The 23239-nt window shown below is 41.3% G+C and overlaps 1 protein-coding gene across 1 annotated transcript in view; it reads right to left on the reverse strand.

Moving 5' to 3' along the window:
- The window catches only part of USH2A (usherin), a 739358-nt gene that overhangs the window by 45374 nt on the left and 670745 nt on the right, over positions 1-23239 (reverse strand). The window contains exons 61-63 of the mRNA XM_030302386.1: positions 11493-11720; positions 5288-6804; positions 2246-2567 (exon numbers count right to left, since the gene is read on the reverse strand). Of these exons, the coding sequence (XP_030158246.1) occupies positions 2246-2567; positions 5288-6804; positions 11493-11720 (2067 nt within the window). The remainder of the gene's footprint in view (positions 1-2245; positions 2568-5287; positions 6805-11492; positions 11721-23239) is intronic.

Genomic DNA, 23239 nt, shown 5'->3' on the forward strand with positions numbered 1-23239 from the left:
TCCTGTTAAGAAAACTCACGAGAGCTAAGATACATGCATGGGGTTTACCATTCCTTAAAAACCTGGCATAAGACTTCTATGGATCACGAGGCCAGTTATTGAACCCGATGCCACAACATAATGCCAAAGAAGCTATAATCACTGGTTTACTTTCAGTATCTATGGGTCGTTTTTTGTTTTTGTTTCTGTTTTGGTTAATGTTTATTTATTTTGAGAGAGCGAGAAAGAGAGAGAGAAGGAGAGAGCATGAATAGAGGAGGGGCAGAGAGAAAGGGAGAGAGAGGATCCCAGGCAGGCTCTGCACTGCCAGCCTGTAGCCCGACATGGGGCTCGATCCCATGAACTGTGAGATCATGACTGAGCTGAAATTAAGAGTCAGATGCCTAACCGACTGCCCAGGTGCCCCACAATGGGATATTTAGTTTCGTCTAATTAGAGGCTGAAGATTTCATGCTGATTCCATTCAGCTCTGTCATAAAGGTGTGCTTTTATTTATAAAGGAGACTAGAGAATTGAGAATAAAAGAGTCTTTGATAACTTGACACTTTTTAGTAAAGATATAGAGAAAAGAACAAAAGGATGGCCAGCCACAGGGACTCTGGCTGTTTCCAACTGTGGTATCACTAGGTATTTTGTTCCTTCATAATATAAACCATAATCCTCACCCTAAACCCTTGGGGCCTGATGTGTTTTTAAATATTTTTTTTTTCAGATTTTGGAAAGGTAATACAATACATATATTGCATATTTTGTAATATCCTCAGAATGATCTGGTAATGAAACACAATATTTCTGTAGCAAACATATAAATATTCACATTAGATGGGATAAATGCTGCAAACAGCCTCAAGTTTGTTCAGACTGAGTTTTGCTGCCAAATGAGTTGTGCCAAACCTAGGAAAAAACTCTCATTTTTAAGCGAGTTTTAGATTTGGAAATGAAAACAAGGGATTAGGGATATATACCTGTGTATGTCTCCAAAGCATTCAAGAATCTACTTACATTTTCAATGTTCACTAAGTTCATTGGGTAACTAATCTCATACAATATGGCCAAAAATACACTCTCCTCACACTAAAATATTACCTCTAATTACTATCCTCACTGATTTGCTCCACATATTTCTAGTGACTTAGTGATTTTATTACTTCTGGGTATGGTAAGCCATTCAAGGCTCAGTTTCCTCTTTTAAAAACTTGCATTTGGCATTGTGCCTGGCACTGAGTGCTTGCAGCTTGTATCAACCAGCGAGCTTCGGACTCCAAGTGAGAAAATGATTCTGACTTAAGCAAAAGGGAGTTTCTTGGGAGAATCTGGAATTGAAAGAACAGTTGAATGATCGAGCCTGCAAATCGCAGGGATAAAAAAGAAAAGCTTTTGGATTGAGATTGGGGATATTTTATCAGGACTTCTCACCTCTGCCTTTTAAAATTGTGAGTCACCGTGCTGAGGATCAAGCCCCAGACGAATCTGAGGGGCTGAGCATGGCCCCGGTGCCCATCACTTGGTTAGGAGACAGCTTGACACATTCAGGGAATGATACTCCCACCAAACCTGGGCAAGGGGTGGGGGGGGGGATCATCCCCCCGGGGAAGTGGGGTGCTATCATAAGAGGAATCAAAAGCACTCTGGTAGCACGACAAAGTAAACCTAACAGAAATCCTCTATAGATTTCAAAACGCTTTCCGAATATTTTTCTCAATTCTCAACTTTTTAGAGATATGCAAAGTCCGATTTTTTAGGCTGCTCTCATACAAAACTTGATTCGTCCCCATGAGCAGGTTAGCTGTTTTCCTCTAGACATTTCTCAACATTCCACATCTTTCTTGAGCACAGAGGGTGAAGGTACTTGCCACTGGGTTTTGCTTTATCTTGGTACAATGAATGAGTTACTTTTAAAGTGATTTTTTAACAAGGAGTGTTTCCTGCCAAGGCAATACTGACAGAGGGAAGCTTAATGGTAGAAATTACTTCATTAATAAGAAATGCAAATACTTCACCTGAAATTTACACAGGAATAACAAGCACATATCACATGGATCAAGAACCAAGGAAATGAAGAAGGCAAATGAATGTGGTCTTTCCCCCCTCATTTACTGCTTACAAAATTTTAAAGGACCTTATTAAATTCCTTAAGCTCCATGTCTCTTTAAGTGGCTTTTCATATTGCAAGTGATTTTTACAGGCAGGTGCTGACGTGCGCCTACAGTCTCAGTGTGGATTGGTGATAATACACATTTCTTACCTGATACTCATATTCTGTGAAAGGCGACAGTGCAAAGTCCGTGAAAGAGGTTGAGCTTCCGTTATAGGTTAGCACTGGATTCGATTTTCCGGGCTGAGTTGCTATTTGTCTTCTGTACAACTCATAATGTAAAACGTTTCCATTTGGCTGAAGCGGTCCTGTCCATAAAAGGGAAACCACGGGCTGGAACCCCCCTGGTGCCATCCGTACCTCGACATGTGGAGGCGGTTGCACCTGGGGTGCGACCTCAGGGGTCTGTGTGGATGTCCAGTCACTTGATGCACACCCCAGCATGGTGCAGGCTTGAATTCGTACTTCATACCTTCAGGACACAAGGCAGAAACTGCCCATTATTGGCAAAATAGGTTTTCACGGAAAGGATCTCTAAAAGACTGTTTTTCGAAGAGAAAAAGACAACTAAGTTCATGTTTATTCTTATCTACAGCTAGCCTTTTTAAAGAACGACAAAGTTCTATTTCCATGAAAATTTTAGAACATGTTAAATCATCCTGGCTTTCCAAACTAAAACAGATTCTCATCTGTCCGGAAAGGGGTGGGCACAATTTTTCCCTAAACAGGAATGTAAGGAATAAATGAACTTTCAAGATTCTCTCCAACATAAAAAAAATTCTGGTACGCTGCAGAATTACTTAACACAGTGATGACGAATGTGCATCTTGGGGGGTATGAACCAGTTTTCAGTAGCCTTGGGCTTCTTCTACATCTGCAGCTGGGGCGGAATGATTCCCCAGGAATGTTTCCAGGGCATGAAGGAACATCATGGAGTTAAAGTCTCCGTGGTAATAAATCCCCTCACCTGATACCTGACATCTTAAAACAGGCTCTCTTACACCACAGAAAGACCTTTTGGGGCCAAAGTTAACCTAGCTACACGCTAGATTATCAATCATGGAGACACCTTATCACCATCCAGTTAAACTCAACCAATCAATTATGTTTTGCCTCGTAGTTGGTCTGCTGCTGCCTAGAAAGTTCTATTTACATAGCTGCGACTTTCCCTTTCCAACAAGAGGGGCTTTTGTTAGTATTAAGTGCCTACGGCTGCACGTAAGTGCTTTTTTCCCTCTGTTCCCATGCCCTGCTGACTTTACGACATCCTTGGTTTTCCCTCGAGTCACAGCCACCTTTCTTTCCATCTTTGTTTCCTACCTTTTCCTCTTCTCTTTTCTGCTTTCTCTCCTCTTACCACTGCTTTCTGTTCTCTTCCTCGCTTTTTTTCTATTTCTCCTTCCCTCTTCTTTTTCCCACTTTCCCTTCTCCATTACACTTCTTTTTCCTTCTTTTGTGACATCTTTCATTCCCGCTTTCTGCTTCTCCTTCCTGTCTGCTCCTCCCATGCTTATCTCCACCGTGATGAGACTACTGGTTTATGGGCACATCAGTTCGTGGGTGCATATGGCAGATCTGACTCCAAAACAATTCTGTGAAGTCAATTGTCCACACATGGATCGTTTTCCAGATTATCTGTGGCAGTTTTAAAATTCTTGCTCATGTGCCCTTTGCTACTTAGAGGATTCCCAGGCTCCTTCTTCCTACTGATCAGCTGGAGGTGCCCAGGAGGACACGCTAATTTGCAGTATTCAGTAGACATTAAGCTGCTAGAAAAACCACAAACTACGTGAAGTCCAACTTCATCTACACGTGAGAGGCTGTTTTACGTCATTTACTGTCACTTACATCTTCAATTAGAGTGGAGAGTAAAGAGGACATCTCTTATCCCCTTAAATATCATCGTTAGGCTTATGAGGCTATCAAGCTTTTCTCCCCCTCCCCAGCCTGTGAGAAGTGCTCCTCTCACCTCTGGAAACGTTATTCTTCTCTAGAAATCTTTCTGAGTAAGAGTTTCAAAGGGGAGCAACTTGATACGATTTTTAAAACTTGCAGGTACCAGTCAGGTAAAAAAGAAGTCAGAATAAAATGTATAGCTGTGCAGCTAACCTGGGTCTCTTTAATGCCCTGAATCAGAGTCAGATAAAAGGCAACCCACACAGCATGTGGATTAGCTATGAAAGATACCTACGGAAGTTTTAATTACTGTTTAATATTTAATGCGACCTTAAATAATTGTCATGAGTAGATGCATAAGACCATGAATGTTTCATTTAAACAGCACTATATATCAGAGATAATCATAGGAGGGATCTAATCTACACATCAGTAGATTACAATAATAGCTGAATTTTAGCAGTGGTGGTTGGAAATCAACACTCTTTCAGCCTTTACTTTTTTTTAAGTGGTTCTGTTCATTTTACTAAATTTTAAGCATAAAATGTCTTTTATTACTCTTCTCCTTGGGGATGTAAGTTACTTAAAATGTGATGGGGAAAAATGCCAAGTAATTCTTTAAGCTATAGGAAAGGGGCCAGTGGGAAGGTTCCCTCGTGTAGAGAGAGACACACATCCATGCACGTCAGAGAGCCCAGAGTAGGATCAGTGAGACACATGAGCTGGCAAAGTGGCACCGTCCCCGGAAGTCATGAGATCGGAGCTGGGGCAGCCCTAAGGGGATGAGGGTATAAGGTCACACGAGTCTCATTATCCCCGGCACAAGTGCAAGATTCCGTAGAAAAGGCTGTCCCCAAAACAAAATTTGGGTCAGTCCAGCTCTGGCTGGCGCCTTTTCGATCTTTAAAATAATACCCAAGTTTTTTCACAGCCTGGGTCAGATAACCCCATTTGGGCTCGCAGAACTGTCTAGGGGCCTGTGTGTTCTCAGGAGGCTCTAAACTCAGGGAAGGGGTCCCATCTCCGTATCACTTGTCCCAGACATTGTGGCGAATTGCAAACAGTTCTGAAAAAAACGGACTCTCAAGATACCACCTGCAAGCATTTTGCTCTCTAGAAGTTACGCAAACAAGCTTTGGCCGGATGAGGATGTTGCTAGTCCACTGTCAGTGCTTACATGATCAGGGGTTGGGGACATCCTTCGTCTTGTTTTAGAGTTTTCATTTACACTGTTCAAGGGCTTACACTACAGAAAGGACAGTGTTGCTCTTAGAAAACCCGGAGTCGACTACCTACCTGTGAAATGGCTTCAGCTGGTCTACTACGAGTGACTGTGTGCCAAAAGAATTATGAGTTGTGTTTATGTGTATGGTTTTTGTTTCTTTATCAAAGAGCTCTCGGAGAAAGAGGCTGTAGTTGACGATATCGCCATTTGTCCTCACTGGGGCATCCCAGTTGACTGAAATCTCTTCAGGGCCCTTAGCCTTCAATTTTGGGGGTTCTATCCCTGAAGGCGCTGACGGGCTGGTTCTGTCTTTGACGAGTGGACTCAAAACCCCACCTTGGCTGTTGTTGGCGGCCACTGTGTAGCCATACTCCACACCTGGGGTGAGAGTGAAATCATGATAGCGCGTTTCCAGGCCAGTGTAGACAATGGTTCCATCCCGTCTAAGTTCATAACTTCTGATCTGGCCATTTGAGTTTCTAGGAGGTTTCCAGGTGATCTCTATCGACTCTGAGCCTGTGACTTGCAGTTTTGGAGGGTCCATGTTCTGCGGTGGGGCCTCCATTGTCCAGGCAGATTTTGATGAGCTAGCTGTACAACCTCCTTTCGTGCAGGCCACCAGGGAGAAATCATACTGAGTATAAGGCTGCAGGTGGGAAACCAGCAGGGACAGGCCCTGCCCAGCAAGGTACTCCTTCCCGTCCAATCTCAGCAAATATTTAGTGATCTTTCCATTTTGAATTGATGGCGGTGACCACGATACATTTATTTGGGTAGCACTGATGACCCAGAGAGCTGGAGGGCTGACCCCGGCTGGAGCTGCCTCGAGGGTTGTAATGCTGGTGGGTTTGCTCGAGGAGCAGCCTCCACTTGAACAGGCGATGACCGCATAACTGTATGTGGAGAACGGAAGCAGCTCTTCATCGGTATAATTGAAAGTCACGGCATCAAAGCTGAAAGGATAGAGCACTCCGTTCCTTTGAAGTTTATACGACTGGATAATACCATTAGGCTGTTCTGGCGGGATCCAGGAAATCAGCAGTTTTGGGGGACTCGTAGATGCATAGGCTATTTCAGGGGGAGAGACGCCTTCTGGGGGCGCCTGCATTGTCTTAACCACACTCCAAGAGCTCCAGGTGTGACCTGCCGAATTCCAAGTGTGGATTTTATATTCACACCGCGTCCATGGTTGTAAACCAGTGTCAGTATACATAAATGTGTTCCTTCCTGTATTATATTCCGTGAAAACAATTTTCTCATCGGCCTCGATTGTCTGATTTCCCCAAGCTTTTCCCTCAAAGCACCTGCGAATCACTTCATAGCGAATTATCTTTCCATTTGGGTGTATAGGCTCAGACCAGCTCAGCTCAATGCTTGCGGGTCCCACGGACTGGATGGTAGGAGCCAGCTGAGAGTGGGGAGGGGCTTCATCTGTCCACAGAGGCTGGGGCACTGAGTGTGTACACCCAGCCCTGGTGCAGGCCTCCAGGGTCAGTGTGTAGAGAGTGAAAGGGTCCAGGCGTCGGAAGAGAAACTCACGATTCAGTCCCGCGTACTCGAGGATACCCTCACTGAAGACGTTGTATGTCTGTAGGAAGAAGAGAAGCAGAGGGAAAATAATGTGTGGCCTATGATTTCTTGGTGTAGCTATTTTGTCCCTTTTACCCTTCTCACCCTCCAATTTTTCCTTTTGATGATCCCAATCCAGATGAATCATTCTGATATTAGTTTTGGGAATGTGCTCTTTTCCAGTTACTGTAACACAAAAAGTCCACAGAAAGTCCACAAAAAGAGGAACAATAGTTTTCTTTGCCTTTTTTTTTTAAATTTTTTTTTCAACATTTATTTATTTTTGGGACAGAGAGAGACAGAGCATGAACGGGGGAGGGTCAGAGAGAGAGGGAGACACAGAATCGGAAACAGGCTCCAGGCTCCGAGCCATCAGCCCAGAGCCCGACGCGGGGCTGGAACTCACGGACCGCGAGATCGTGACCTGGCTGAAGTCGGACGCTTAACCGACTGCGCCACCCAGGCGCCCCACTTTGCCTTTTTTTTAAACGTTGGATATCATGTAAGCACATATCTAAAAGCTAAGGACTATTGAAGCTGATTCTTTGGCTTAAAAAGTGCTCATGGGGTTTCCTCTTATTTTTGTTTTTTTAAAAGGAACCGTATTCAAATACCCTGTTTTATAGATGACAAGCACTTTGGGTCTCATTCTGAGTGGGGTAAGAACTATCTACATTGTCTCCTACGGCATTTACTGGGAAATGGAATTATAATGCTTAATCATTTGTACCAGGGTGCCAAGCCTGAAGATGTCTGTGTATCTGTGTGTGGGCACACATACATGCACATATATACATTATGTATGTTATACATATATACACAAATGTAGATGCAGACTTTGATGAGTAGAAGGTGGAGAACCCCTCTCTCCCCCTCCCCGTATTCTCTCGCATGCCTTGGAAGAATTGCTCCTTTGGAGCAAAGTGTTCTTTTGTTGGGGAAAATCCTCTGAGCACTCATTATAAATGTAGAGCAAATTTTCATTCCATATTATTCATTGTTCTTTGGGAAAGATGGGAAGTAACTCAACTCGAATATAGATGTTTTTGTATAGTGATTTTCTACCCTCTTCCAGCCTCAGTGCACCTGAGAGATACAATACATTCTTGGGGATGGTGGTGACTCCCTAGTGGGGCTGGGACATATATCAGAATCTCTTGGGAGGCAAATCTAGTTTGAAACATTCTCAACGGGAAACTTAACTTCGACTGGACTGTTGATATACTTTAATGTTATTTAAGATGAAATAGCCTAGACTTTTGGAAATCTGTTTATGTTGGACTCCCATATTTCAGTGTGATTTTTTTTCTAGTTGGGATCCTAGTGCAAGCTCACATCCCTGAGGGAAGAGAAATAGTATATTTTCTGAAGAAAGCTCAACTTCCATAATCAAATTGAAAGCCTCTATGAGTCACTGAGCCCCTTCATATTCACCTAGCAAATCTCTATCTAGTATTAAATTTAGCTTTCCCTCTGTACCTTAGCTTCTCTCTGGGTTTGGGAGAAAACACTCAGATATGCTGACTGGTCTCACTTTAAACTTCTTACTATAAATGTTAAGTGGGTGATTCCCACTTGTAGTCCTGTTCTATTCCTCTGTATGTTTGCTCTTTCATTTTCCAAAGTGATGCTTTCATATCTTCTCTTTTCCCCAATACCTGCCAACACCCTCTTCCCTGTCTCACAGGTGGCTGTTGACAGAACCCTATATTTGATTGGGAAAACAGAAGCAGTCAGAAAGGAATATTCTCATGTTATATATGATCGTCACCGTATCCATGTGGATCTAGACTTACACTGTTCACCCTCCTTCCTCATTCTATGGATGAAGTATCTCTGCCCCTGTGTGGCCCACCTGAGCCCTGGATCCCATATCTCCCCCTTCCTACAGCTCTCACTCCTGCCATCATTCTCATTATCTCTTGCATCACCGATTGATCTCCCTCTACTGGGCTATTTCCATTAGTGTTTAAATGTACTCTAGTATCTTTCATTGATTTTTAAATAAAACTTCTTGACACTATAGTCTGCCAGCTACTGCCCAGTTTCTCTGCTTTTCCCCTATACTTCTTTAAAGAGTTGTTTATCCTCAATTCCTTCTCTTCCCATTTTCTCCTCAGGCCATCCCAACCAGGTTTCTCATTTCATCACTTGATCTCCTTGTCAAGGTCAAAATGATTATGTCATTTCCTGATCCAGGGTGACTTCTCTGCCCTCATTCCACTTGATCTCTCAACAGCATTCAACAGACTCTCTCCACAGTTTTGAGATGTCCCACTCATCTACTTTTCCTTCTACCTCACCTGCCTCTTCTCAATGTTCTTTGCTGGCCCCACTTCCTCCCCTAGACCTCCAAATTTTTGTATTCCTCAGAGCCTGAGCCTAGTCTCTCATCATCTCTAGTTATATTCTCTTATGCCTGATTTCCTCCAGGCACATAGATTTACACACCACCCATATACTATAAATACCTATAAATATAGGTATATTTATGTTTGTGAAGAACTGCCTCGAGAATTCTAGATTTCTACCTCCAACTGCCTACTTACCCCTTCAATCCTGTAGAATTTCCACCCTTACTTACCCAGTCAAGGACTCAGGGCCTGAACTATCCCTTTTCATTCATATTTCACGTCCAGTCCATTAACAGATCTTGTGAACTTTGCTTTCTGGATGTATCTCCACTCCACCCATGTCCTGTACCCTCACAGCACCCACTCATTCTACCCTGAGTTTTTAATATCTCCTAAACTCAACTGGTCTTCTTGGAGTCCATTTTCTACATAGCAGCCAGAGTGATTTTGAAAAACATGAATTTGATTATGCTACTCCTTTGCCTGAACCCTCCAGTAATTTTTCATTGCACTTAGAATAAATTCCAAACTCATCACAGCCCACAAGGTTGGGCACAGTCCACCTCCTACCAATCTGCCAATCTCATCTTTCTCTCCCTCCCAATGCTTCAACCACAGTGGCCTTCTTCCCTTCATTTGAACACACCAAGTTCATTCCTGGCTTCAGGCCTTGCATTTGCTGTTCACTTTGTCTGAAACATTTTGCTCTCATATCTTCACATGACTGACTCAGTCTTGTCATTCAGGGCTCAGCTCAAATGTCAACTCAATTCAAATGATCATCCATTCTAAAATAGCCTGAGCAGGCGTAATTATATTATTCTATTTAATTTTCTTTATAGTATTCATTCTGCTCTGAAATTCTCTTATTTGTGTACTAGCTTTTTGTTTGCCTCTCTGTACCCCCACCATTCATGCACACACACACACACACACACACACACACACACACGTAAGGTGTGTGATAGCAGGGATCTTGCCTGTTTTGTTCACTCCTGAATAAATGCCTGGTACTTAGTAGAAGCTCAATAAATATTTGGTGAAATGGAAATGAAGATAAAGGAGTAGATATTCCTATTGTCAATCATGCCAGGAAAAGGCAGACACCAGAATGGGAAACAAACACTCACAAAGGGAGGTACTTTGATGAGTGTGAAAAGAGAGATTCTTTTCTCTGATGAAATCTTAGGGCTCTGGCTTGGATTTTAAGACCACGGATCCTCTGGGTTCAGCCTCCTATAGTAGAGTAGGGGAAGTCAGGCTCTGTCACATGTAGCAGGCTTGTAGAAAGCGGCCTACTTCTGCTGCCTGTGGCAGGCCTGGCACTCAGCTGAGAGGCGGCCATTGGGCTAGGCAGCAAGGCTGTTACATGGAGGCCCACGAGCATGGGCCTGAGCCTGTGAGCTCGCATGACAGTTCTAGGTTTTTGCTGTAGGTAGTATCTGCTGTCATCTTCCTTACGGGGTTTTTAGAGAAGCTTTCAGCAAAGTTACAGCTTAGTCTTAACTGTTCTGTGTGGAATTAACAGGGGACTCTTTGCCATCTTGAGAGGGAGTGGTAAAGGAAGGCAGAGGGTCTAGAGCAGCTGCGGGCTGGGGAATTCTGCAGAAGGTAGGTGATGAGGGCCTAACTGCTGGTCCAAGACTAGAGGCAGTAATAGACTGACAGGTAAGTCCCCCTACCGTTGGAGAGGAACATTAGAGAGGGAGACGAAGGCTGGCTTTCACAAGGGTGATTTTTCAAAGTATCTAAATGCAGTCTGATAATGGAAATGCAACTTTCTTTGTGCTCATAGACCAGTGAAACGTGAGACATCTATGACATTAATAAGATGACTCCTCATGGTTATGTATGGAGGTGGGGGAGTCAGCAGACATGTAGGGCTTCCTGTCCTCTGCTTCGTGAGCTCTGCTCACAGTGTAAGTTAGGCAAGTCTTGAGTAAATAACTGGGCAGGGTAATTCAGGAGGCAGTAAGAACAATCATTTAGGGTTCAGTTTTAGCGTGACTTCCTGACTTCAAATTGCAATTCAGTCATTTGCAATGTGGGCTTGGGCAATTATTTAGCCTTTATTATGCCTCATGAAGTTTAGTGGTAGCTACCTGGTAGTGTTGATGTGAAAATTAAATGAGATAATCCACAGAGTGCACTTAGCTCAGTGTTGGGTTCATAGCAAGCATAACACACGGGAGCCAGTTTTCTCTGATCTATGATTAAGTGCCTGGAGGAGCGATCAAGGAGAATTAAACCGACTGTGAAGGGTGTTTTCCCACAGTGACATGATGGCATGTCAGGGCTCATCTATTTATCTGGAGAACACCAAACATGCCTTCATATTCAGGGTAGACGTTACCTTAATCACACCATTGGTTTTTACAGGCTCTGACCACTGTAGCAACAATGCTCGGCCGTTCTCTTGCTGTTCCACTGTGAAGTTGCTCAGTCCACTTGGGGAAGATTCTAGGGTGTGAACCATAGTCCAAGGGCTTGAAACTTCTCCTGCCTGGTTTGTGGCCACAATTCCAATGTGATATGTTGTGAATGGTTCTAACCCAAACAGGTGGGCTTGATGGCTTGTACCCTGTAATGAAAATTAACAGGTTAGTTTTCTTTTAGGAACTGCTAATAATTGCTGGGAGGTCATTCTCTGACCAAGGTACATGAGCAATGGCAGCACAAACATCACAACAGAGTTTTGAATTATTAAGAAAACAATGTGGGTTTTTTTCTTGTTCTTCCCACCTGCATGTAATATCTAATGTGTGATTTCAGACATTTGCAATGTATAGATCAAATAGGATCCTTGCCTTTACAGAGCTGGCAACCCAAAGGATGTGATATATAACATAAAGAAAGAGTCTTGGGGCACCTGGGTGGCTCAGTTGGTTAAGCGTCCAACTTCGGCTCAGGTTGTGATCTTGAGGTTTGTAGGTATGAGCCCCGCGTCGGGCTCTGTGCTGACACCTCAGAGCCTGGAGCCTGCTTCGGATTCTGTGTCTCCTCTCTCTCTTCCCCTCCCCTGCTCATGCTCTGTCTCTCTCTTTTTCAAAAATAAATAAACATTAAAAAAAATCTATAATGCTTCAGGTCAGTGCTGTATCTATCTCACAATGGAGACCCGTGGCACCGGGTTGCAGGACAAAGAATGGGATAATCCTAAGGGTTTGGAGAGTTAACTGAGACAGTCCTGATTCTTTTTCATTAATCTCTTATACTATTTGTTTATACCTCCCCAATCTCCCTCTTGCATTCTCTTGGTGCATATTTATATTTTACAAATGCAATAAAACAAACACAAGAAAACAAAAACAACAAGCTACCTGAACTATAAATGAACAAACACCTTAGAGAAGTCTACTAGTGATAAATATGTGAAGATATTCTCATTTGTTAAAAACACCATGACTAAAACTATAAAACTTACCAAAAGTAATTGTTAGTTAGGTTTTGAGAACTTGGTTTTTGTTGATTTAAAAGGAAAAAAAAAGGATAGCAGAATTAGTTTTTTTTTTTCTGCTTGGGGAGAACATTTAACATATTTTACATCACTAAAAACTGGAACTAAAAGTCTTCATGTTTGAGAGAGCCCAGGGTGCTCTTTCTACATCTGGGCCAGATGGATATGTCTGTTTACAGATAGCAACTCTGACTGCAAGTGGACCAGTAATGTGTCTATGGGTAAACACACACACATGCACCCAGACACACACACACACACAGATACCCAGAGACACACAGACACACATACCCAGAGACACCCCTGCCCTCCCCCCACACACATAGGACTTTCTGTTTTGTACAACACTCATTGAATGTGAATAATCATGAGGAAGTTTTGACTGGTTTAATGGGATATTCACACTTAACGGTGTGTGAGATCAGGTTCAGTTTGTTAGATGTTTAAATATGACAGATAGCTTTCAATTGTCCTTTCCTCTCTTGTTGCTGGGCACAGGAGGAAGAATGTGAGGTAGGGAAGAGGAAATTAGTTCTAAGAATAGGTACCAAAAGCATCGAATGAAGTTATGTGAATGGAAATTGTCCTTAATTTTGAGACACCCAAATATAATTTTGAATCTAAAACAAGTTGGTAAAATTGAACTGAAATATTTTCCAAAAACCTTGTTAGACAAAACCAAAACATCATAGAGATAATTTTTGACACCCTTTCCTCACATTCTTGGTTATAAGTTTCAACTGTTTAATGTCTCTTCTTATGTGTTAAACACAAGCAAGAAAATATAATTGCCTGTATTTATCAAAAACTTGTAAGTTAATTTTCCTCTCTCAATAAGTCCCATTATGATATTACATGCTAACCTCTTGAAATCTTTTAATATTTAAACATTTGCTAAGCGACCAGACTCTGAAACAAATTTTATAGAAATACTAATTTCTCTTTTTTAAAATATTAAAAGTTAGATCATAAATATTTAAAACTTATTTCTCCACAACATTGGATTGGTCTTTTAGATAAATATGGCACAGAACTAGAATGTCCATAATGAATATTAAATCTGAAGATGCTACAAGTCCCGATTACAAACATTCTTTTCTGATAAATGATTCCTTTTCTGTAGAAATAGGGCAAACATGGGCAAGATTAATAATGCAAAAAAGAAAAACTCTTTGTTCAGAATATTCAGTAATAGATGCCAAAAAAGCATAAGCTCCAAAGCAAATAGTAATCACCTCTAACAGATTATATATAAAAAAGGTAGGCTGTTGGGGGACATTTAGAGATAGCTTTTGTCATAAGAAACATGAAAAGCATGTGGGCTATAAAGCAAAAACATATGTATATTGTCAATAGCAGCACCTGCTCAATTACAGTTTATTTCAGGGCTGAGAATTCCATTCAGCCCCTAGATGGCAATACTATCAAACACTTTTGGTAACATGAGTACTTAATGATTAACAACCGGCATTCAGTCATCCAACACACTCCAGGCAACCATTAAAAAAATAACAAAACTGATTTCATTATAGATCCTTTTAATAAACATTTATAGCTCAGATTCTCAGAAAGCAAAAGTATTCAAAATGCCCCAGACTCAAAACCTCCGCCATCTAATGTAGAAATATGACCTGCTGATCTCAAGTTGAAGTTCGTGCATGCCTGGCACCTAGATTACTCCTTCAAAAGGTGATTACAATAGTTGTGCTTACTTTGGTTTGTATCTTAAAAAGAAAAAAAAGGAAAAGGAGAATCTCATGTTGTAAATGTAAAGGATAATTTTTATATCATAAATTTATGCTGAGAACAGGTTCCCATAATATGTTGTTACTCCTGAAGAGCTACAACACACACACACACACACACACACACACACACACCTTAAATAAAGCTCATTAATAGCTGTGCTTTTTGTCAATGTTTAGTAAAGTCCACATGAAAAAAAATGAAGAAAATTTTAAAATGGCAGGACAATCCTTACCGGTATATTCTTCAACATTTAAGAAAATCATTTGTATTATTCTCTCTTGAATGGATTTCCAACACCAACATTCACTATTTTAGAATCCTGCTGTAAAATTTGGGCACAGTTAATTCTGTGGATTGGGTTGTATTTTGTTTATTCAGTTACTTGTGTTTTTCCTTAGATTCAGAAGATTTGCTTGAGCACGGTCTATCTTAAGTGTTTAAGATTAAATTTCTTCCTTTGGAGGGGTGCCTGGGTGGCTCAGTCAGTTGAGCATCAATTTCAGCTCAGGTCATGATCTTGGTTGGTGAGATTAAGCCCCACATTGGGCTCTGTGCTGACAGCTTGGAGCCTGGAGCCTGCTTTGGATTCTGTATCTCTCTCTCTTTGCCCCTAGCCTGCTCATGGTCTGTCTTTCTCTCTCTCAAAGATAAACATTAAAAAATAAAAATTAAAAAAAAATTAAAAAAATTCTTCCCTTGAAGAAGGAAGTCTCAGTAGTCTCCTACTGACTAGTAAAAGTCATCATTAAAAACCTTCTCTTATGTTTCGTTCCTTTGCTCCCTGCCCTCCTTCCCTTCCCTATGGAAATGATCTTGATTCAATACTCTGACTCCTTCCTCTTCGTTAGTTTGCTCCTTCTTTCCCTCACTCTTCCATCTTACCGATTCTTAGGAGACAGATTTCTTGCTATTGCTGATCTCTGGGCTATTGGCTTGTGCTAGCTTCCCACTTGTCCTTGCCCTTTCCGTGTTCACAACCACCTACTATTCATATTTTTATTCTAGAAGTATATTACCTACTTTCGTTAGGCAACAGATGGAAAGAATTATTCAACAGAGGAAAACAGGAATAATCCATTTTCTGCAATCTAATATTTCCAATGAAACTTTGCTTTTTTTTTTTTTTTTTTTTTTAAAGAAACTCTTATGCATGAGTGTCAGAATCTGGATACAAATCAGTGCGTCCTTTTATGAGACATAAAGACAAGACTCTCTGGAACACTCTGCCAGTTGAGGTTCTGCTGGCAATTTGAACTACATTTTAACCTCTCAACTCTGCTCTGGGGGCACATGAAACTACTTGGAGTGTTCAGCAGTCTGACAATTTTACACTATCTCCTCTGATTATTTTTGACGACTTGAAGTGCCCCAAAGGTGGCCATGGGGTCAATAGGTTTATGTAGGTTGAAAATGATCAAAAATTACCATTGATCTGTAGCTGTCAATAAAAGGCTGCGTGGGGAGACTCCCTGCACAAATGTTTAAACTGCATAAGGCAACCTAACTTAGTCATCTTCGAGTCTATTGATCTGATGATCCAGCAGTTTCCAAAGCTTCCCCTCTGGTCTTTGTGGTGCATTTTCACTGAACCCACTTACCTTGGCACTTAGGAATCTTTTTACCCTGCTGCTGGTGATGAACCCAAATAGTGGTAAACAGGCACTGCTGTGCTCATAAACTGTATTATGTGTGCTTACTGCATTTCGGAAGGGGCTAATCTTCCTGGTCACCATCAACTTCATTCCCAGCTGATGGAGTTTCTGCTGTCTATACTCCTCATCCTGGGGTCCTCATTTTTTTTTTTAGGTTTATTTATTTATCTTTTTGAGAGATAGATGGAGAGTGGTGTGGGGCAGAGAGACAGAAAGAGAAAGAGAGAGAATTCCAAGCAGGCTCAGCACTGTTAGTGCAGAGCCTGATGCAGGGCTTGAACTCACCAACTGTGAGATCATGACTTGAGCCAAAACCAAGAGTCGAATGCTCAACCTACTGAGCCACCCCCAGGTGTACTCTGGGTCCTCATTTTAACATGCATGACTTTTGGCTTATAAATCCTAACCCGGTTACAAGATTCCTCCTTCGCTTTGTTAGTTATCATGAATGCCAAGACCCAGAGAATATGTCACATCAAAAGTTTGCTTTTTTTTTGTACAAAGACAGCTTCAGAGAAAACTAAATTTAATTATATTAACCTCTGTTTAGTTGAACCACTTGGATGCTGCTTCTTGGTTTTATCATAAGTTATAGGTGCCTTGTCATAATGATACAATAAATAAATGGCTATAAGCAAGTTCTCAGTTTAGATTACAAATAAAACATGAGAAGTAGGAAAAGCTCTTATTTAGTCTTACATAAAAGTTATGGCTTTGGACAGTGCGTCCAGTCAGTTGGGTGATTTACACATTTTAATGCTGACAAATCAACACCAAATATTTTTGTAGATTTCTGAAAGCCAGATCATTTGAAGCATGGTTTCTGAAGATCTCTATTCCTTTCCATTTATAAAGTTAATTTTTAATTTCTCCAAAGTTGATGAACATATTTATATCTAGGATTCATTTTGTAAAGGTTACACCAGTCTCACTACAGAAGTGATCTTTATTACCCATAGTCATATATCAGGCTTAAATACTTACGCATAGTTATTTAAGTATGAGACTCCCAAACCTGCAAACTGTTACTGTAGAAAATTTCCACTGATTTCACATATGCATTTACTCCACCAGTGCCATCTCTGCCTACATACCTCCTGGCTGGTGGGGCAAAGACATTTTTTGATGGTGCACACATACATATAGAGTTGTTCCAGAATCAAAGTTTGACTCATAATGCAAGAAAAATAGAAGAAGACACCCTTTAGGATCATAGTTTATTGTTTTACGTGCATGAAGGGTGTGCATGTACTAGGGTGCACTGCTGAGTGGCATGTCAGAGCTGCCAAATGGCTAGTAGAAACATCTAGTATTCTTGGTCAGTAGCTCCATTCAATTCTTTAAACACCTTGAAGCATTTGATAGGGACAAGATTCTACAAAGTTACTGTGGGGGATACAAAACGGTTAACACAGGTTCCTGACTCTTAGGAGCTTGGAATCTACTAGAGAAGGTCAATAATAAATATAGATACGCACAGTTTGGAGTGAGCTGAGTGCCAGGGAAATACTGAAGGGACACTTCTAATTGGGAAGGAGAGAGGTTGAGGAGTGGAGGCATATTTACTTGGGAGGTGGAATCTGATATAAGTCAGAAAAGATGCAGAGTTTGCATAGATGAAAACATCTGAGTGATTAAAAGAAAAAATACAGAAGGAAAAATGCAGGGTATGTTTGGGAACGAGCTGGGAGTTGCATAGGGCTGAATGTGCGGGGAATAGTGGGGATTAAAACTGGAAAAGAAATTGGTGGCAAGACTAAAGAGAGCTGTGAAAGTTACCCCACTTTTTAGGGATGAAATTGTTTGAGAAACACTGAGTAACATCAGGCAAACATTTTAAGAACCAATTTGGTATAAAGAGCTCTATCATGCAATTTGAGAGAATAAAGGGACTTTAACATTTTGCCCTATCATGGTATAAGTCATAGTCAGTGACTGACGAAATAAAAAAATCTTCCTTGGGGCGCCTGGGTGGCGCAGTCGGTTAAGCGTCCGACTTCAGCCAGGTCACGATCTCGCGGTCCGTGAGTTCGAGCCCCGCATCAGGCTCTGGGCTGATGGCTCAGAGCCTGGAGCCTGTTTCCGATTCTGTGTCTCCCTCTCTCTCTGCCCCTCCCCCGTTCATGCTCTGTCTCTCTCTGTCCCAAAAATAAATAAACGTTGAAAAAAAAAATTAAAAAAAAAATCTTCCAAGAATTAATGAATGAATTCATTTAAACATTATTCATCCAATAAGTATGGACTGTCATATATAAAAGGTAATAGGACAGTATTTTCCTAGGAATAAGATTTTCAAAATCTTTATTGAATATTTGCTCTGCCTCAAAATGTGTAATTATTCTTTTAACACAAATGTTTGCATTTTGGTCACAATCAAAGTGGGGATTATAAAAATTGGGCTGAGTTGAAGCCAATTATATGGTCCTCTGTCTGGACCACTATCAGAATCACATGTACCTGGCATATGGGGCCACATATTTGTGTAGGGACGTCCACACTCTTGCACCAGTCTCTTGTGCATATCAAACAGGTACACGGCAGCTGGAAAAGGTTAGGGACACTATTGATGGCTACAACATAGAATGAAGCCAATTCAAATGTACACACAAGTGGTAAATCATTCCTAGCTCTGAGTTCCAGCTAATGTTTAAAGGCTTCATTTGAAAGATTTCAAGAAAGTATCAATGCATATCTTCCTTTTAAGTAATTATGATATGTATAAGTAAAAGTGATTACTCAGGGGCCCTTTGTTGTAGCAATTGTAAATTTCAAACTGAAAATGTTAAGTTTGGAGTATTCATGGGCTAGTGCCATGGCACACTTTTATGCCTTTACTCCCCAAAATATCTACACTCAGAAAAGATATGTAAAAGAGGGGTTTTCATTTTTTCTCTCTCAGAATACATCATTAATTTTATAATGGGGGGAGTGATGCAAAAAGAAGATTCAACTCACAGAGTTTTTTCTTCATAGACAAATGGGCTCTATCAATCTAATCTATAAAGCACAATCTAGAGTTCTTGCAAAATGAACGATGTTACCTCAGTTACCATAAAAACATTGGAGGAAAAAAAAGAATGGTTTCGAAATGGCTCATTTTTCAAAAGAGAAGAGGGGAAAAAATTAAATCTGCGATAATTAAATTTTAAAATGGCAAATCAGTCACACTAAATATTAAAAAGCAGTACTTCTGATCTATCAAAATTAAAAAATGTGCATACTCGGTGACCCAGCAATTCTACTCTGGCCATCTATTTTATGGCAATACTAGTAAAACTTTACTAAAATATATTTAAAAGAATTTCATTCCAGCCATAGTCTTGTAGTAGTCAATCCTTGATTGAGCAAGCCTTGATATTTACTGAAGGTTTCCTGTGTAATAAGCAGCATCCTAAGCTCTGAGGACACAGCAGAAAGCAAAGGATACATGGACACTAACCTCTTGAGTTTTACATTATTATGAGGAGAAATGGGCAATTGATAAGCCAAATAAAGAGAGAGAGAGAGTTAGATATTGTGGTAAATTATGAAGGTAATAAGAGTGTTGAAATAGGGTTTGGGTTTAGGTGATGGGGAAGAGTGAGATTCTTGGTTTAAGAAGGGTGATTCAGATCCTTGATGAAGTTCCATTTAGGCAAGAATGCAGAAGAAACCAACCATGTGAAGAACCAGAGAAGCTTTCAGGTGAAAGGGAAGAGCTTGGTATTTTTGCTGACAGAGAGAAGCCAGTGTGAGTGAGGGGGGAATGGCACTGCATAAGGTCAAAGTCATGGGCAGAAGCCAGGTGATGAAATCTTGTAGGCCAACATTAAAGAGTCTGATTCTAATTTCAGTGGAAAATTATTGAAGGCCTTTAAGCAAGGGAGTGACATGAATTAATTTAGGTTTTAAAGAAATCATTCTGGCTGCTCCGTGGAGAATATGTGTAGGGGTTGTATTAGTCTACTCAGGCTGCCAACACAAAATATCATTGGCTTAAAAAATTAGAAATTTCTATTCACCCAGTTCTAGAGGCCAGAAATCCAGATCAAGGTGTCATCAGGGTTGGTTTCTGGTGAGGCCTCGCTACCTGGTTGTAGAAAGTTGTCTTCTTATTCTGTCCTCTCACTGCCTCTCCCTGCATGCACTTGGAGAGAGGGAGAGATCTCTTGTGTCTCTCTTTCTTCTTATAAGGGCACCAGTCCTATCAACCATTCTTACAACCTCATTTAACCTTAATTGCTTCCAAAAGTATCTACCTCCAAATACAGTCACACTGGGGGTTAGGGATTCAACATATGCATTTTAGGGGAACACAATTCAGTCCATAAGAGTCAAGAGGAGTGGATTCTGTGTAAGTCCAAGGAGGGGTGATAGTGACTTGGTCTGGGGTGGTAATGGTAGAGATGGAACTAAGTGGATGGATTTATGTTTTGGAAGTAGAGCCAAGAGAATTATGACAGATTGAATGTAGAAGAAAAAAGGGAATGAGAAGAATCAAAAAGGACTTGGGTTTGCCTTGAAAGAAAGGGTGGGTGGTGTACCATTTGATGAGATGTGAAGTTGAAAGAGTATCAGATTTGCGGAAGGAGGGAATAATTTGGGGCATACGAAGTTGACATGTCACATAGATCTATGAATCTCTATTGGGTTAGGAATATACATCTGAGAGTCATACATCTCTCTCCAAATCCAGCCTCCAATCCAATGGCCTTCTCAACCTCTCCACTTTTATTTCTAATACATCTCAAATTCAGCAAGCGATCTCTTGATTTTCCCTTCTGTACAGTTTGTATTATGTTAAGTTGGTTAAAGTGAAACTACATATCTCAGAATCCCCTTTCTATGGCAGCCACATCCTAAGGTGACTGTGAATTATACCCTGGTACAATTACTCTCCCCTTGAGTTTAGGCAGGACCCCATAACTTACTTCTAAACAACGTAAAATGATGTGTCATGTACATGAATATAAGAGACACCATCTTAGTTGACTGAGAACAAAATTTTCCTGTTGGTCATGAGGAAGCAAGCTGCCGTGTTATGAGAGGGCTGTGAAGATCCCTGTAGCAGGGAACACTGGTGGCCTTTAGGGCCTGTGGGCCAACAGTCAAAATAACAATTCAGCACCCCCAGGCCTAAAATCATAAGGAAATGAATTCTGCCAACAACCTGAATGAGCTTGGAAGAAAATACCTCCTTAGTCTAGCCTCCAGATGAGAATGCAGCCCAGTGGACACATTGATTTCAGCCTTGTGAGACTATGAACAAAGGACCCAACTAAGCCATGTCTAGACTTCTGATCCATGGGACTGTGAGATGACAAATACGTATTCTTTTTAAGCCACTATGTTTGTGGTAATTTGTTATGCAGCAGTAGGAAACTTCTACACCATCCCTTTATGGTTCTGGGTTAAAGTTGGTGAGGATTTGGAGGATGAAGTCAAGAAGCAACCATTATTCCTTGAAGTTCATTGAGATGAGAAATGGGGATAAATAGGCACAGAGGTGTAGGTTTCAGCTTGTCCAAATTCTCTTCTGCTCCGTATCTGGCTATCTCCAACTGCTGGCTCTGACCAAGAGTGGCCATGGGTCTATGATTTGATTCTTGGTATTGGCTTCATGGGGATGGTAGCTACCCAGAGGCACAGCTTCCCTTTGACATCTCCACAAATCTCCTCCTGACAGTCCCATGTAGATGGCCAGTCATGCCTGGCTTCTTAAACTGGCTGAGTGGCAGCTCTTCTACCTATCCTCTTACTCCTCTTTCCGGATCTTCACTTTTCCAGCCCTTCCTACAGTCATGTGAGCCCTAATTCCTATAGGAAATCCCCTATCCCCATACCAATAGTGCTCAGATTCGTCAACTGAAATGTGTCTGATGCACCGACCAAAGCTGCTTCACCTATAGTCTTATTTTCTAGGCAATAACTCGATCTTTCCAATTTCTTAGGCCCCAAACTTTGGATCCATCCTCTCTTTCCCTCACATCTACATTGGGTGATTAGGAAATAATATTGGGTTTATTTAACTACAAGATACATCCAGAATCCTACCAGTTCTTACCACCTTTGCTACAACCACCTTGCTCCAAGATATTCTCTTCCTCTTCCTTCACTGCCATAGTCAACTTGACTGGTCTCCCTGTTGTTGACCTTAATCTGGCCCCCACCCCCATCCACACAGCAATCAGAATAATATTTTTGAAACATGTCCAACCATAGGACCCCTTTGCTCAAAATCCCGTGGTAGCTCTCATGTCATTCAGGGTATAACCTGTTCTTGCCCACATTTCCCTTCTGACGTCACCTCCCACCTTGCTCTCCACATGCAAGGTGCACTGTAGCTATACTGGGCTTGTTGTGATTCCTCAAACACATTAAACAAGCTCCTGTCTTGAGGGCCCTGTACTGGCTGTTTCCTCTGCCTGCAGTCCAATTTATCCACCAGTCCTCTTAGGTAACTTCAGGTCATCTTCTCATTGAGCCACTTCTGTTTAAAATTGCAATCTACCATTTTCCTCTCCCACTCCTTCCATTTTGGAACCCCTTTTCTTGCTTCCTATTTTTCTGTTTTCCAAAGCGCTCATCATTCCTTTCTGACATACCATGTAATCCATTTATTTATTATGATTATTATTTATTCTTTTTTATCTTTTTACTAGAATGTAAACTCCACTGGGGCAGAGATCTGTGTGTGTTTCATTCTCTGCTCCATCTCAAGTGTCTCTAATTGTGCCTCATAGAGAGTAAGTGCTCAAAAATATTTGTGCTATCATGAATGTGGACAGAATTCAAACTGAAGGGAAGGGGTGAAGAAGAGAGTGCAGAGTGGGACTAAGAGGAGTCTGGGAAGAGAGGGAGCATCGAGGAGGAGAGCATAGGTAGAGGAGAGGGCCCGACACCAAAGAGGGACAGAGACAGGGCGAGGATGAGAAGCAAAAGCAGAAGAGGACAAGGCAGTAACGAAAACTAAGAAGGAACAGTGAAGTAGGAAGAAAACTAAGAGAGTGAGATTTCATGGACACCAAAGAAGAGGTGTCTGTTGCTTTGCAAACAGAGGTGTGGTCATCCGTGTCAAATGATGCTGAGATGTTAAAGAAGATACACACAGAAAGGCCTTTGGATTCACTGGCCAGTGGTCCTGATATAAGCTTTTTAGTGGAGTATAGAGACAGAACTCTGATTGAAGAAGGAGGAAGAGAACAAGATGTGTGGAAGGAGAAGCAGAGACTATTAGCATAACCTCTTTTGAGAAGTTGGCTC

This window comes from Lynx canadensis, chromosome F1 (genome assembly GCF_007474595.2).
Source record: "Lynx canadensis isolate LIC74 chromosome F1, mLynCan4.pri.v2, whole genome shotgun sequence".
NCBI lineage: Eukaryota > Metazoa > Chordata > Mammalia > Carnivora > Felidae > Lynx > Lynx canadensis.